Source organism: Lactuca sativa, chromosome 9 (assembly GCF_002870075.4).
Source record: "Lactuca sativa cultivar Salinas chromosome 9, Lsat_Salinas_v11, whole genome shotgun sequence".
Classification (NCBI taxonomy): Eukaryota; Viridiplantae; Streptophyta; class Magnoliopsida; order Asterales; family Asteraceae; genus Lactuca; species Lactuca sativa.
In genome coordinates this window covers 37,985,542-38,001,031 of record NC_056631.2, presented here as the reverse complement: position 1 = coordinate 38,001,031, position 15,490 = coordinate 37,985,542, and the positions used below count along the sequence as shown (strand labels likewise).

General features: G+C 32.7%; 1 protein-coding gene across 1 annotated transcript; it reads right to left on the bottom strand.

Annotated features, from left to right (window-relative positions):
- Positions 1-9,090: 9,090 nt before the first annotated feature.
- LOC111882700 (PHD finger protein ALFIN-LIKE 1) lies at positions 9,091-10,938 on the bottom strand. Its single transcript, XM_023879064.3, has 5 exons — positions 10,669-10,938; positions 10,540-10,572; positions 9,882-10,104; positions 9,670-9,793; positions 9,091-9,582 (listed from the first exon to the last, which is right to left on the bottom strand). Exons 1-5 carry the CDS (start codon positions 10,766-10,768, stop codon positions 9,325-9,327), a joined length of 738 nt encoding a protein of 245 aa, XP_023734832.1. The 5' UTR covers positions 10,769-10,938; the 3' UTR covers positions 9,091-9,324.
- Between the last annotated feature and the right edge of the window lie 4,552 nt (positions 10,939-15,490).

Here is a 15,490-nt window from a genome sequence, read left to right as displayed (position 1 = left end):
TCGTCAAAGCCACTCGCTTAGCTCGCCATTGATATAGAACACCACCCGCTAGCTCTCGCTAGGAGGCTCGCCAAAGCAGAGTCGCCGTTCTCATAGCGTGAAGAAAGAGAAAGAAGTGAACGGTTCTGATTGGGTTAGAATATTTACTTTAAGATTTCAATTGTTTTTATATATCTTTTCTAATTTACTCCCTTTCACTTAGATACAAATTACAAAACACACCTCTAATAATTTCATTATCTATTTCAAATATATAGATGGAATTGTATGTGAATAATCTTAATAATTATACCGTTTGCAATGTTTATTATTATTATGTAGGCTAGTATTGGTTTATTTTCTTAAAAATATATATAGATCTTAAATAAAAAATGTTGTTTATTAAAATATAGTAGTTAAATTAAATTAGAAAAAGGAAAATATAAAAATGGAGTGCTAGGAGTGTTACCACTCCCTACCAAATGTTAAGTTTAGATGTTAAATGGAGAAAAATAAAGTGGCACTTAAAAAACTGATGTGGTAAGGTGCTAAGAGTGTTACCACTCCCCTTGGCCTTAGGTATATTAAAAAAATGGCACTTCCCCAAGTACCCAAAATTTAAGTACCATGATGGATAACAGCTGTAGAGTCATTCTAAAAAATAGCTAAAAAATGTTAATGCTCTTAGGCAATGCTTTCTTTCTTTTTTGACACTTTTATTCATGATAATGAGTATGGGAATATTTGAAGTTGGAGTTTTTTTTTTTTTTTTTTGACACTTTTATTCATGATAATGAATATGAGAATATTTGAAGTTGGAGTTTCTATGATTGTATGTTAGTCTCAAAGGGTCTCCACATTCATTCAACTCCTTAATGAAATTTCTAAGTTGTTGATATCAAAACCATAATGAAATGATTAAAAGTACATGTTAGTTAGTTGATACCCATAATCAACTCCTAACTAAATGAAATTTCATTTCACTTCATTATGTTTATACGATAACTGTTCTTTGTAGTTTAGAAATGTAGTGGTTAGAGAAACCTCAGGAAGAGTTTTATCCAAAACATGATCTTTCTATTCGTAAATAAGAACTATTCCAAAAATACGAATTTGATCATCATTCTAGCTAATCCTTCTAGATGTTTAATAGTAGTAGATTTCAGTGGATTATCTTATAGATATCATTTAATTTTAATTTCATTCTTGTTTTGTAACATCTGAATTTCGAGGTATTATGTTTGATTATTTATTTTTTTGAGTAAAAGAGAGGGACTCAACGAGTCGAGGCGTAGACTCGTCGAGTAGGATCGCGTGTGCTGACTGGATAAATGAACGGACTCAACGAGTCGGGAAGGGTGGACTCAACGAGTCCGCGCTGTGGATTGAAACCTTAATTCTCGGGGTTTGTGCCCTATTTAAAGGCCTTTATGGCCTCCAATTGCGGCCACTTCACCCTTGAGAAACCCTAGAGAGCAGAGAGATCGTTTGTGGTGCAAGAGGAAGGCTAATTCACCATTTCTTGTGTGTTTTAGCAAGAAGGAAGGAGGTAGAACAAGCTAAGCGGGTTGAGGAGCTTGGATCCACTTCCATTTGATCAGAGGAAGCTGTTGGAGGTAACAATCTGTGCCATTCTATGATCTTAGTGGAATCTAGGGTTTTCTTTATGCCTCTTTTAGTTTGAATCTAGAGTATGTGAGGTCCCAAGGCGAAATGGTTCATAGATTTGGACCTTAAGAGGTCTAGAGAGTCCTTATCACTCTGCTTTATGCCATACCTTTTGAGTTATGAGCCTAGGAGGCCATTTTAGAGGTTATTTCACGAAAAGAAGCTTTGGGTGTGTTGCATGTGTACCAAGATTCGACATTTACGTGATTATCATGCTTGGGAAGGTCAGATCTATAGATTAGAGAAGCAAATTTGACCTTAGAAGGTCATTTGAGTATGAACATGGAAGCAACTCGCCGAGTTCATAAGTGGACTCGACGAGTCGAGTCGGGGTTGCCCCGCAATTCGTGTCAGGAGGAACTCATCGAGTGGAGGGATGACTCGACATGCCATGACAGGATAGAAGGATTCAGAGGACTCGCATGGACTCGACGAGTCACCCATGTGCACTCGACGAGTCAAGTCAAAGTTTGACCGTTGACTTTCGTTGACCTTAGGGTTCTGGTAAAGACTGATTCAAGAGAGTTCTGGAAGGGGTAGAATGGCCTTCTACCCAATCTTTAGAGATGAGGCTATAAGAGAATATTGACCGGGAATGTTATTTGAATGATATGAGGAGGCTAGGTCGGGACGTTGAGCACGAGAGTTTATCCGACTTCATTGAGGTGAGTCTTCTCGCTATACTGTACCTGGAAGGGTACCTATGTGTGACCAGAAGGTTTTGTATGCTATGAGATGTGTGTGCTATATGCGGTTATGTGATATGTATGTGCTATGTATGTTATGTATGGTAAGGACCGGAAGGTCAAGATGATACGGACCGGAAGGTCAAGATGACATGGACCGGAAGGTCAGGAGGTTACGGACCGGAAGGTCGATACGGGTAGGACCGGAAGGTCTACCGGGATTCGGGATGGAAGTCCCCTGAGACACTTAGACCGGAAGGTCCCACAGAGTTATGTCCTAGAAAGGCGTATGTGTTGTATGTGGTATTTTGGGAGACTCACTAAGCATTTATGCTTACAGTTGCGGTGTTATGTGTTTCAGGTACTAGCAAGGATCGTGGGAAGGCACCGACATGATCCGTACACACTCATAGAGATTATGTTTTGAGATTCTGGGATTTTTTTGTTATGATGACATTGGATACAGTTTGTTTTGGATATTGTTTTGACGATTAAAAATATGATTTAAAAATGAAAAAAAATTTTGAAAATTTACGTTGTTACATGTTTGCTTTATTGATCCTTTAAATAGTTATTGCAATCCTAATTTATTATTTACTAAGGCTAAGATCCATATTTGGCTTTGCGATGTATAGAGGTATGTCGTCAACACACCACAGAGTTATTTAGGTAGGTAATGCACTTTACCGTTTTCAATCACTATGAAACTCTTATATCTTCTGAGATTCATTAAAACGATTTAATGCATGCTAATCTCGGATTTACACATCCTGTATGTGTGTCAGGGATATTGTGGTCTCACAAATAAGATTGTGAACCAACCATGCAAGAACGCATGACCCTTGATTATGTAATGATTATCTAACTGATGTGGCGGTTAACTACTCACGCTCCGTCAACAAACCACAACCACAAGTGTCACATCATTTTTTTTCTTTACGTCTCAAATTTATGTGTCGGTTACCTACACACGCTCCATAAATAAGCTCGTAACAAATAATGTGGGTTAATCATGGATTAGCAACTATTCACATTTTCCTAAAATAACTAAGAACATGAATTTTGTTTTTAATACTTTATATGTTATACTTTTAACGAGACATTGTCATATCGAACCCTTTCGGCTAACGATAATCCATCACGCAAAGAAGCGGTGAGTAAAAAGGACACTCATTCAACGGTCATTTTATAGGTCGTTTCCTTGTACCTCTCGTATAACATGGTTTCATGAATGAGATCTACTCTTGATTCGACTAACGATCATTAATTAAACATGTGAAGAAAAATGTTGTATTATTCTTTTATATATATATTAATTGTATTACATATACAAATCTTTTGGCATTACATACACTATTTAACACTTTTATAGTTACATGTAAGGTGTATTTTAAACAGCTTAAAGCCTTAAAAATTAATCATATTAATTTCAATTAACTTTTAATTAATTAATTTTAAACCAAATATATCTATATCAATTTAGATTTTATATATATATATATATATATATATATATATATATATATATATATATATATATATATATATAAATTCAAATCACTTCAGCATATTTATCCTTCTATTTTATTTATTCAGCTTTAAACAGATTAAGACAATAATTAAACTAGAGATAAATCATAAATTCAAAAATATAGCATTAAAACCCAAAATCTTTTAATTAGCAGAAAGTGCGTAGTGTCGAGGTCAGAAAGTGCGTCGTGTCGAGGTCTGGGCGCATCATGTCCTTTGACCACTTGTAGATCTCTAACTCTTTGCAATCACTTGGAAGGACTAGCACCCAAAGTAGGAATGTTTGTAATGGCTCACACCCAAAAGACTAAAACCTTAGAATATTTAGGAGAAAGCAAAGAGAACCATGAGAACAAAATTCTCACTCTTGGAAAGGTTAGGAATGAAATATTCACGGCTCTAAAGGTCTATTTATAGTTGAGGTAACTTGCAGACAAAACAGATTTGAATCAATTAAATAATCAGATTTAATTTAAATTCAATCATTATCCCTATCAGCTATTAGGATCGATTCTAGAACCCTTCTAGAGCTTCAAAACCATCCACCCCCTTAAGGGGTTCAAAAAAATTCATTTTGCTTAACTTTTGAACAATTAACATTCAATCCATACATATTTAATCAATTCCAGATTAATTTTTATTAATTCCTAGTTAATTCAAATTAATTTTAACAAGTTTCTAATTAGTTTATCAAGCTAAGATAAATTAATAAAAAATTTATCCCATTCTCTTAAATCCTTTCTAGCTATTTTAGTTTTCGAGGGCAACCCAAAAAAGACTTTGTTATATTCCCAATGTTATATTCCAATTTAGTTATGACATTGGACACTTAATTTCAACAATAAGAATAAGAAATATTAGTTATTAATGATCTTGTCAATGAACCCCAACATTAACAACAACATGGTAGTTCATCATTACCATTAGTGATGTTTGGAGGTGCATCAAAATCAGTTTCAACATAAATAAAGAGAACAAGAATTTTGGATGTCAAGTCACGGTACTAGGCCATGTTTTAAGAGGTTGAAGATGAATACTTAAGCATTATGTGCTTAGGACAATGTATACTAGTTATTGAAATAGGGGATGATAACATGAAGTTAGGTGAGGTTAGTGAAGCAGTACCAGAATAACATGGTGTTGATACAGAAATAAGGGTTGTACCAATGAATATTCATGAATGGTTCGATGAATGTGAATGTGGGAGTGGTATACAATTACCAGAATATGAGGAAACTGAATCATTTTTGGGTTTCATGAAAATTAAAACAACAGGAAGAAAACATTACAACAATGTCTTATGATCAAAATGATGGAAACTTAGAAGATGGAAATCAAAAGATAGAAACTCATAAGAAAGACAATCATAACAAACGAACTCACAAAAGGTTCACTCAAATGATAGTGACAGTGATATATTGGTAAAGGATAATGAAGTTGATGACATCAATGTTGACATGTCTACTTTTAGAATGAATATTGATGAATATGTTGAGTGCCTAGGCTTTGGGTTACATGATGAATTTGGAGAAGATAAGGATGATAAAAGGGAAGATGTCTAAGTAATTGATTGTGACAAACGTGACTCCATGGGAGAAGATTTAGATACAAAAAAGAATATAAGATTATTTTCAAGAGATATAGGAAAGGATAAATCATGCTCACATAGAGAGGTTCACAAAATCAGTTTTTATGTTAGAAAAATGTTCATGTAAAAGAAAGATATTAAAACCAAGGTGGATGAGCGTACACTTAAAACAAGGAGGAATTTGGATTTCAAAAAAGAATGAAATAACAAGATAAAAGGATTATTGGAAAGATGTTATACCTGGAGTCAATGATATTGGATCAAGTGTGTTTGATGGGGCAAGTGGTCCAAGCATGGTAGGTGGGAAAGATAAAGAAAATAAAAGCAAGGAAAAAAGTAGTTAATTCCTTATCTATTTTCACTTGCCAACTGTATGCTTCTAAGTAAACTAAAGCTGGAAACTAGTTTCTGAAAACCGACAAGTGCAACCATACCTTCTTGCAGTCAAGGAAGCTTAGAGCTTTCCCATCAACTTTCATATCAAAACAAATTACCATACAAGTTGAATTAAACCCCATAGTTCCAGTTAGAGCTTTACAAAAAGAGTATCAATATTAATACACAGTAGGTATTTTTGTTCATAAGATGTTTCGCGCTAAGGAAAAAGATAAAAAGTATGTCGTTGGGGATTACTCAAAACAATATGAGTTGCCTAAATATTATGTCCTTGAATTATAGTCCACTAAATTGGGCACCACAATGAAAATGAAAATTAATGTTTTTAGTAAGCCAAATTACAATTCATCTACTAGACAGTTTATGAGAATTTACATATGCTTAGGGTCTCTAAAAATGGTATTTTAAAGCAAGTATGAGAGACTTATTTGGTTTGGATAATGACATTATAAAAGGCTCATTTCATGTCCAAGTATTGCAATTGTAAGTTTAGATTCAAACAATGGTATTTATCTACTTGCTTATGCCATAATTGAATATGAAAATATAGCAAGTTATAAATGTTTTTTGTACTGTTTAGGGGATGATTTGGAACTGCTTCAACCTCAAACTTTACATTTGTAAATGGTAGGAAAAAGGTGACAACTAAGTACTTATGTTTTATTTCTAATTCTTGATATTGTTATGGATATTGTATTCTAACATTGACATATTTTAGTCAGGGTGTGATACCTGCTATAGAACAATTTTTTCCATGTGTCGAGCACATGTACTGCTTAATAGACATACATGAAAACATGAAAAAGAATTAGAGAGATAGGGAGTATAAGCAATATTTGTGGAAATATGCAATAGCTATAACTGTTCAAATGTCGTCAATTCACTGGGCAAGAAGCCATTGCCATTTTACAGGTAACTTTCACAACTTCATCTTTTAAATCCATGTTTATCTATTTTAAAATATATGATTGGTTGTATGGATGAATGACATAGGTGGGGCCATCTGAGATGTGCTTCTTAACATGCTTGGAATATATAAGGGGTAATATATAATGAATAGGATTTTCAATGTGCTTAAAGAAAAAGAAAATGTAAAGGTCATCTAACACCTACTGCAACCAGATTGTTGCAAAATAGTGAGAAACAAACAATTGAATATATGGCTAGATGGAATGGTGGTGGGAAGTACCATGTAGTTGGACCATGGAATGATCAGTATATTATGGATACTAACCAAATGGAATGCACGTGTAGGAAGTAAGAACTTACAAGAATACCTTGCAGGCATGTCATAGCTACATGTAGAAAAATGGCTAATAATAATGAAATGGTTAGGAGTTATATAATTGGATCCAAAAACTTTATTTCGTAGATACTTGGAAGGTTGCATATGACTTTAAGGTGGAACCCAGAAGAGGTAGGGCAATGTCTCCTAAAAATAAATCCCACTATAATTACCCCACTACCACTCCATAAGTTGATTAGCGGACCAAAAAAGAAAACAAGGCAACCAATGGAAGAGAGAATGAGTCAAAAGAGAAGTCTAGTCAAATGGATAATGTTATAGCAAGTTAGAGTCAAGGTCAAGGATCCAACCAATTGAAAAGCTTAGTAGGAAGTTTGGGAGTGTTACATGTGTCAAATACAAACACAAGGAGCAGAACTCAAGAACATGTAAATGTCAAGGTGTTTTCAACGGGAAAGGGGAGGGGGAAGTCAAAATAAAAGTGATAGTCAACATTAGAGGGGAGGAGCAAGTCAAGGTGAAGGTGTTGATCAACATGATAGGGAAGTGACAAGTTAAGGCGAAAGCAATGGTCAATAGAAGAGGGGATGACAATTTGTTTTGTATTTTATGTAAAACATTGTTATGTGATGCTTGTTTGGGTAAACCAGTTGTTATGTTTAAATTTGTGTGTTATTTTGGTAATGACAATTGGTTATTGTAATGCGCAATAGTTATTGTAATGAAGAATCTAATATGGTATTATAGTTTGCATTTCATGTTCTTATTTGGTTTTTTTCTAGTAAAGGTTCTTATGCAAAGTACATTCAATGATTTACATTATGGTATTGTACTTTGCTTATCATCATTAAATTCTTTGAACCAAACAACCATTACATCATGCTCGAGTAGGGAAGTCGACGTTGGCAGTAGGGGTTTTTTTCTGCTGTGAAACCTCGACTCGAACACGGAAGGAGGGACAAGGAGAAATCGATTGAATTTCGGTGTAGCTAGGTAAATTAGGATTAAAAATAAATGACTTTTTAATTTCGGGTCGAGTATTTAGAACCGAATAAGCTTTTATTTAGGTAACCCGGACAAAAAAACCCGAGAACCGAATAAGCCTAATATACATACCCAAAACCCGAACCAAATTACTTATTCGAGCCTAACTCGGTTTGGTTCGGCTTTTCGGTCCAAACGCTAGTCCCTATTTACATTGTGCATAGGTCAATTCATCAAAATAAGTACATCCAAAAAAACCTCAGCACTAAACAAACACTGTAACAACAAAAGAAGCTATACATAAGCTCACTGAACCCTAATTCCATAACAAGAAACAAGAAATAAAATTCAGCATGACACCAGAGAAACTTCAATTTCTAAACTTTATCTTCTAAATCTTGAATCGAGAACTTCATGTTGCTCGTGCTCTTAAGTAGACCACGTATGATAGCCTTAGCATGCTCACACATTAACCGGTCAAATCATTCAATGAAACCTCATTTTTAAAAGAAAATAAATAGTGCTACATGAGAAATTATTTAGAGTGAATAATTGACTTACATGTAGAGGGCATGAGTAGAAGTGTCGTCGTCCTGGATTTAATGAAGTCCAAGAGGTGCACACCAAGACATGATTAGTACAAAAGCCTAACACCATGGTGAGGATTTGAAGTGAGAGTGATGTAGTTGTTGACCAAAACAAATGTTAAATAGAAAGGTTTCATTGCAACTTTGGTTCTTTAAGATGAAAAGACGAAATTGCCCTCGTGTGTAGGGCACATGGGAGAGAAAATTGATGTCTTTTAACGGCTGTTAGATTTAGGGACCAAAACCACTCTAAACCCACCAAGTTGTAATCCATAAATTTTACTATCTCTTTCCATGATAAGTAAATTCAAGTTGTAATCCATACACATAGAGTATATATGTATTTCCAAATTAATGGTAAATCACACTACACATTATGAAAGCTGAAACCACAAACATGACATGACACAACTGAAGCTAACAGAATAAATCATAAAATAAAAGGATTCTTATATAACATAAGTATAGCATAAAGAACAAGGATTCAAGAGGGTGAAATGTTTGTGCAAGAAAAAAAAAAGAATAAAAGTACAAACATTTTGTTTTCAATCATTCATAGTATAGCCAAACTAGTTTCTTCCTTCCGTTAATGTTTTTTTTGTTTCCTCTGATTTGGTTGAGTTATGACTTATGAGTAGAGAGAGAGAGAGTAATAGTGTACTATGGCCTAGCTCTTTTCATGGTGCAAGAAGGGCATTTATACTGTTTTATGCTTTCAGCCTTGGCTGGTGTGATTTTTACACATTTGCCATGATACCATCTCTCACATATATCACACCCAATCCAGAACTCATCAGCATTGTAGTTTCCACCACAGCTTCCACATTGTGTATCACCATGTTCATCCTCTTCATCTTCATAGCTTTCTTCTGCTACCTTTTGGTTTTGAATGCTTTTCACCTGTCCATCACTTGATCTCTGCAAATAAACCGTATGAACGAAACTAAATGATCATTTTACCCTTGGATTCCGAAAATTAATTTTTTTTTTTAAAAGTAATCTGACCTTTGTGCTGGCTTTTGGTTTGCTTCCACTTTCAGCTGCAGTTGGTTTGTCTTTTATGGGTTTCCTTTCTGATACGACTTCAAACACAGTTGGCATCTCATTAATCATGCTAAACAGACGCTTCCTGTTGAACAAAGTTTTAGGAAGTTGTGATTCTAGATGAAGATGAGATAAATAATGAAGAGATTTTATAAGATGAAAAAAGGAAGGACCTTTCATTGCGATTTAGGCGAGCTCCAAGATAGAAAGCAACAGAGAGCAACCAGCAATCACTGTGAACAGCAACAAGTGACAACCAGTCTTTGCGATTCATTCCATCTCTTGCAAAGTTTATTCCAAGAGCAGGTTCAGGAAGCTCAGGAGGAACTTCTTCTGCAGGAAGAGTCACTTCCCAGCTTTCGTTTGGATGTCCATATAGACACAGGTTCTCTTTTTCTACTCAAATCAAAACAATCTCATAAGCCAAATACGTACTTCGCTTCACCAATCCATGAATGAATATACATCAATTGCTTCAAAAAGAGTCCAGCATCTAATTCTAATGGTGTTTTTGTATGCGAAGTTTAGTCGACGGCGTTTTTTGTTAGAGTTTTGATCTTGCATTAAGCATGGTTCAGTTCCGATTGGAGCTGTTTTATCGATGCATGGAGTTTTTCTTCTGTTTAGCAAAAACTCACAAAAAAATGCGATGAACTATCGAGATTGTTTGGAGATTTTATCAACTTCAACAATCATCATTACAAATTAGAAAACTGGTCTAAGAATTTAAACAAAACCCTAATTAATTTCTGTCTTGTAATGTAAGGCATTTTGAAAACTCGATTTGAACCGATCTGAGTTTAGGAGATAACTAGTGAAAGTGGAAGTTACCTGGGTCACAAATTCCATAAAATTCATCAACATCTGCACAAATTAAATTGGAACAAAAAAAAAGTCAGTAACGTGAAGAAAAAGAAGAAGGGGGAAATTAATCGGGTGATGAATTAGGGTTTGAATTACCATAAGTCAAAGCACGAACTATGCCTGCACGACGACCGCTGTAATCTCTGAAGATCTCTTCAACTGTACGAGGGCTAGAAGAAATTGAAGCCATTTCCATATAAAACTTTAAAAAAACAAGATCCGGATAAAATACTTTCAATTTCTAAGTCTATAATTTATTGACTATGCAGTTTTGTGCAGAGATCGGGTACAATTTAATCTGAATATTATAAATCAGGAGAGAGAGAGAGAGAGAGAGAGAGAGAGAGAGAGAGAGAGAGAGAGAGAGAGAGAGAGAGAGATGCTTGTACAAGAATCCAAAGGAAAGACGAATGGAGGTACCATTTTTGCTATGAGCACTCCTTGTTGGTATCAACTACCAAGATCCCCAAATGATGTAATAAATTCATAAATAGTTTACTTTTTAGTTTTTAAAATGTCTTTTACCATTTTTGTAGATTTTTTTTTTTGGTTTTGCCCAAAAATAAAACCTTCTTTTAATAAACATTTGGAACGGTAATAATCTTTGATACGTATACAAAAATATCATTAATTTGATTTACACACATATTATCAGTTATATATATTTTTTTGTGTACATCAGTACATGTGTTAAGAATTTTTTTTCATGTACAAAAAATACAATTGATGATAGGTATTAGCAGTTTTGCGGATGATTTGCCATTTCTTTTTTTCCTGAGATGGCAAATTATATGTTGAGGTGGAGATCTACGCAGCATCATGTTCTTTTTTCCAATAAGAATAAAGACATTATGGCAAAACTTTCACAAGTATAAAACTTGATGTTGTAAATCTTGTCATTATATATGGATATCTTTCCTTTTTGAATTTGGACATCATGGGATAAGGATAATCCTAAGAAACGCTCTTACGGTTTTTCCTACTCTTTAATAAGTGGGTTTTCATGTTGAAGTAAAGGGTTTCCAATTTTTTTGTTTTATTTTAAAAGAAGAATTCAAAATATAAATATAATTACCTTTGGTTAATGATGAACCAACAATGAAGAAATAGAAGAGGAAGAAAAATGAAGTGGGTACATTTGGTTGTAGGAGTTCTACCAACTGCTACTATAGTACAATCTAAAAGGTACATTTGGTTGTAAGATTTTATATATATAACTCTTAAGATTATATATATATATATATATATATATATATATATATATATATATATATATATATATATATATATATATATATATATATATATATATATGGTTAGGTTATTTTGTTTTTACTAACTATTGTGTGCCAGAATGCACAAATCTGGATCAACAGATGGAATTCATCAATGTACATGATTTGAGAGTGTATGATATTACAATGGGGTAGCATGTACCATATAATTATACAAATTTTAGCAAAATGGTATTTTGGACAATTAACTACAATTATAAAAGGAAATTTTCGGATATTTATGGATAATTAATTCTCCTAATTTTAAAAATATAAATTTTTTAATTAATTCAATTTTAATTCTAACATAATTTGTAAACATAACTGATTTTATTCTGTCAGAATATCTTTTTAGTTAGAATGATGCTCTTTCATAATTTTATTTTATTAGAATATTATTGAAGAATAACAAAATTTTTGAATCTGAGGTTGGAAAATAACAACATTCTAATATATTCTTATACATCCAAACTTAAATACAAATTCATTTATATTCTTACAGACTAAAAGTCTTATATATTTTAATATAATTATATATATTCTAAAAGAATATTAACAAAAATGAATAAAATTCTTAAAAAATAACAACATTATTAAAATGTGAGTATGTTCAAACTTTATTCATTCTTCAAGTTATTCTTATTAGGTCTTCAACACATTCTTCCAGTCATCCCTATCACAAATACAACAAAAACTAATAATGGTAAAAACATGTTGCTTGCAATTAACTATCACTTTATATATTCTGGTAGAATACATAAAATATATTATGGCAGAATACATAGATTTTATTTTGACAAAATATATTCTGACAGAATACCTAGAATACATTCAAAAGTATCGCATTAACTGCTAATATAATTTTAGATTCCAAATACACAATAACAAGGGAGAATAGAAATTGGAATTCAAAATCACATAATTAACCAAAATAATACACAAGATGAGTAGCTTTCACCAATCTATATTGGCATATGATATTAAGCCTTTACTATGTTGGTATATGAAATCAAACAAAATTAATTCACTGTGTTATCATATGAAATCAACCCCATCAGTATATACATAGAATATGGAAGACTACATAATATACATTCTGGCAGAATATTGCACATACTTTCTTTGCTTGTGCTTCTTCAATGGTTTACGTATAAGTTACAAATCAACAACACAATTACTTCCTCAATTTTCATGAGATGAGATAACATAAATTAATTTCATGATCATTCTTTTAATTAGGCCTATTGAAATTATATATCCATATGATGCGAGAATTGAACCAAACAAGATTAGTGCACTTTACACAAACATAAATTGATAACTGAACCAAACATAATTGAAAGGTAAACAACTATTTGAAAAAGTAACAACCAAAACCATTACTCAAAATATAAGAACTATCTAAACTCGGTAGCAATTCACTAAGGACCATAGAAAATAGTTTTTAATGGACAAGTGACAAATTACAAAGTAAATCTTCATTTAGGCATTTAGTCGAACACTTGGTGTGCAGAAAAAAAGGACATGGATAACTAAAAACACTTCCTGAGAAACTTATATTATTATCAACAAATAAATGGTCTGACTGAAATCTATTAGAAGAGCTAAATATATAATTTAAATTCAACAAAAAAATCGATTAGAACCTAAAAATCGCAAAAACAAAGGCTTTAAACTGGAGAGAAATTGTAAAAGAAAGATGATGTTTTTTTCAACCCTTTGAATCGACTTACCAGATGGTCGAAATAGAGGCTATATACGAGATTGAGAGGATGACAGGTGAGCTTTTGTTTCAGCGATTGAAACTTTTTTGGGGTCGAGGTCGACTTCTGTGGGGATGGTAATGAAGGGACGATGGTTGTTGAAGAACAAACACCCACGATGAACAAACACCAGTGAATTAGGTGGGGATGGGAGCACAATCACTTGATTTGCTGAAGTGAGAAAATTGAAGATGGAAAAAAAGGTATCGACGATTTGGAGGAAGCTAGGGTTTATAAAAATATTGCAGATTTCATTTAATAATTTTCCAAAGATACAAGATTTAATTTTGGTTTAAAAAGATAAAATGACCAAGCTACCCTTATTCCTAAAGTTAATGATTTATATTTTTCTAAAATCTCATTGGTCCTTTCAAGCACACAATACTTGTCAAAAACATTTGAACCTATATATATATATATATATATATATATATATATATATATATATATATATATATATATATATATATATATATATATACACACACACACACATCAATCAAAACTGTTGATCCTAGATTATACCTTAATATCTCCGCATAATAACTCCTTAATTTTTCATATTGTGTCATCAAACCGTTTTCAATCTCGTTCAGTCAATATTTTTTTGCATTCCCACACCGGTCAACACTCATTGAGGTTGAATGTTTTGGCAACTTCATTTTTAACTCATTTTGGGGTTTTCTTGTTTATAAAATGTGTTTCCCATCAATGAATATTTCACTAATGACCTCCAAACTTGAAGGTTTTAGCATAATTATGTTTATCAATTAAGGACTTAATCTCGAATGACTTTTTCTTACTTATCCAAGTAGCCCATAATCTAAAAGGACACGATTTTTTTTGTCATTTTTACAACATCTGGCTAACAACCTTGTTTTATTTTATTTTATTTTTATACCATAGCTTATTACGCATTTAAAAGTCGCTTAGGTTCTTTAAGATTGCAGGACCTCATACCAAGGATAGGTACTACTATCGTATCTCATTTTTTTAATTTGAAGCATGAACAGGAAATATAGTGATATGTGTATGTGGTGCGATCATCTGATTCATTATTGTCATCGTGATCATTTGTAGAAATAACATTAATGTGGATTGCCTCGCGAAATAGCAATAAAACTTTTCCAAGCATTTGTAATTCGTGACCTAATTAGAAAACATCTTGCTTCAAACATAGGAGTTGATAACAGTCAAATTCGAAGGAAAAAAAAAAACGATGGTATGGGAAATACTTCAGGAAATTTTGGATGACCATTCTATATTGTTGAATAGACTTAGAAAAGGATCAACAAACTTCCTTAATGGTTTTACCTTATCATAAATAAGCAAACCTTTCACTAGAAGTACCTCCATTTTCTACTTTATCTTCCTCAATTCACTCAAGTACTAATTTATTCAATCATCCCATTGTTACCAAAACATTCATCTAAAGATTTTTGCAGTGAAATATCTAAACATTCGCGAAATACTTACACAAGTAAAATAGTAGTCATTTGAAGATTTTTGCAGTATGTATCATCATATTATTGACAAACATATAAAATAACATAAAGGAAAGCTTGTGAGACATGTTTCGCAAACTATCAACAAATTCTTGAGAAAATATATTCTTGTTTTGCATAAGTATATAATAATAGTAAATATATATTGCTATAAACACTTCTTAAGTGCAAATCTATTGTTATTTCATTCACATTTAATTTAACCCATGTTGATATAACCTTACAACATAAACATATCTAATCATTGTTTCTTTATCTAAATACACCTCTTAAACCAACAATCAAGTATGCAATACCAATCCTTAACACAAATGCTTGAAAAAAAAATTACACCGGACTAAAATCCAGACCTAAAAAAAGACAAAACACGCATGCA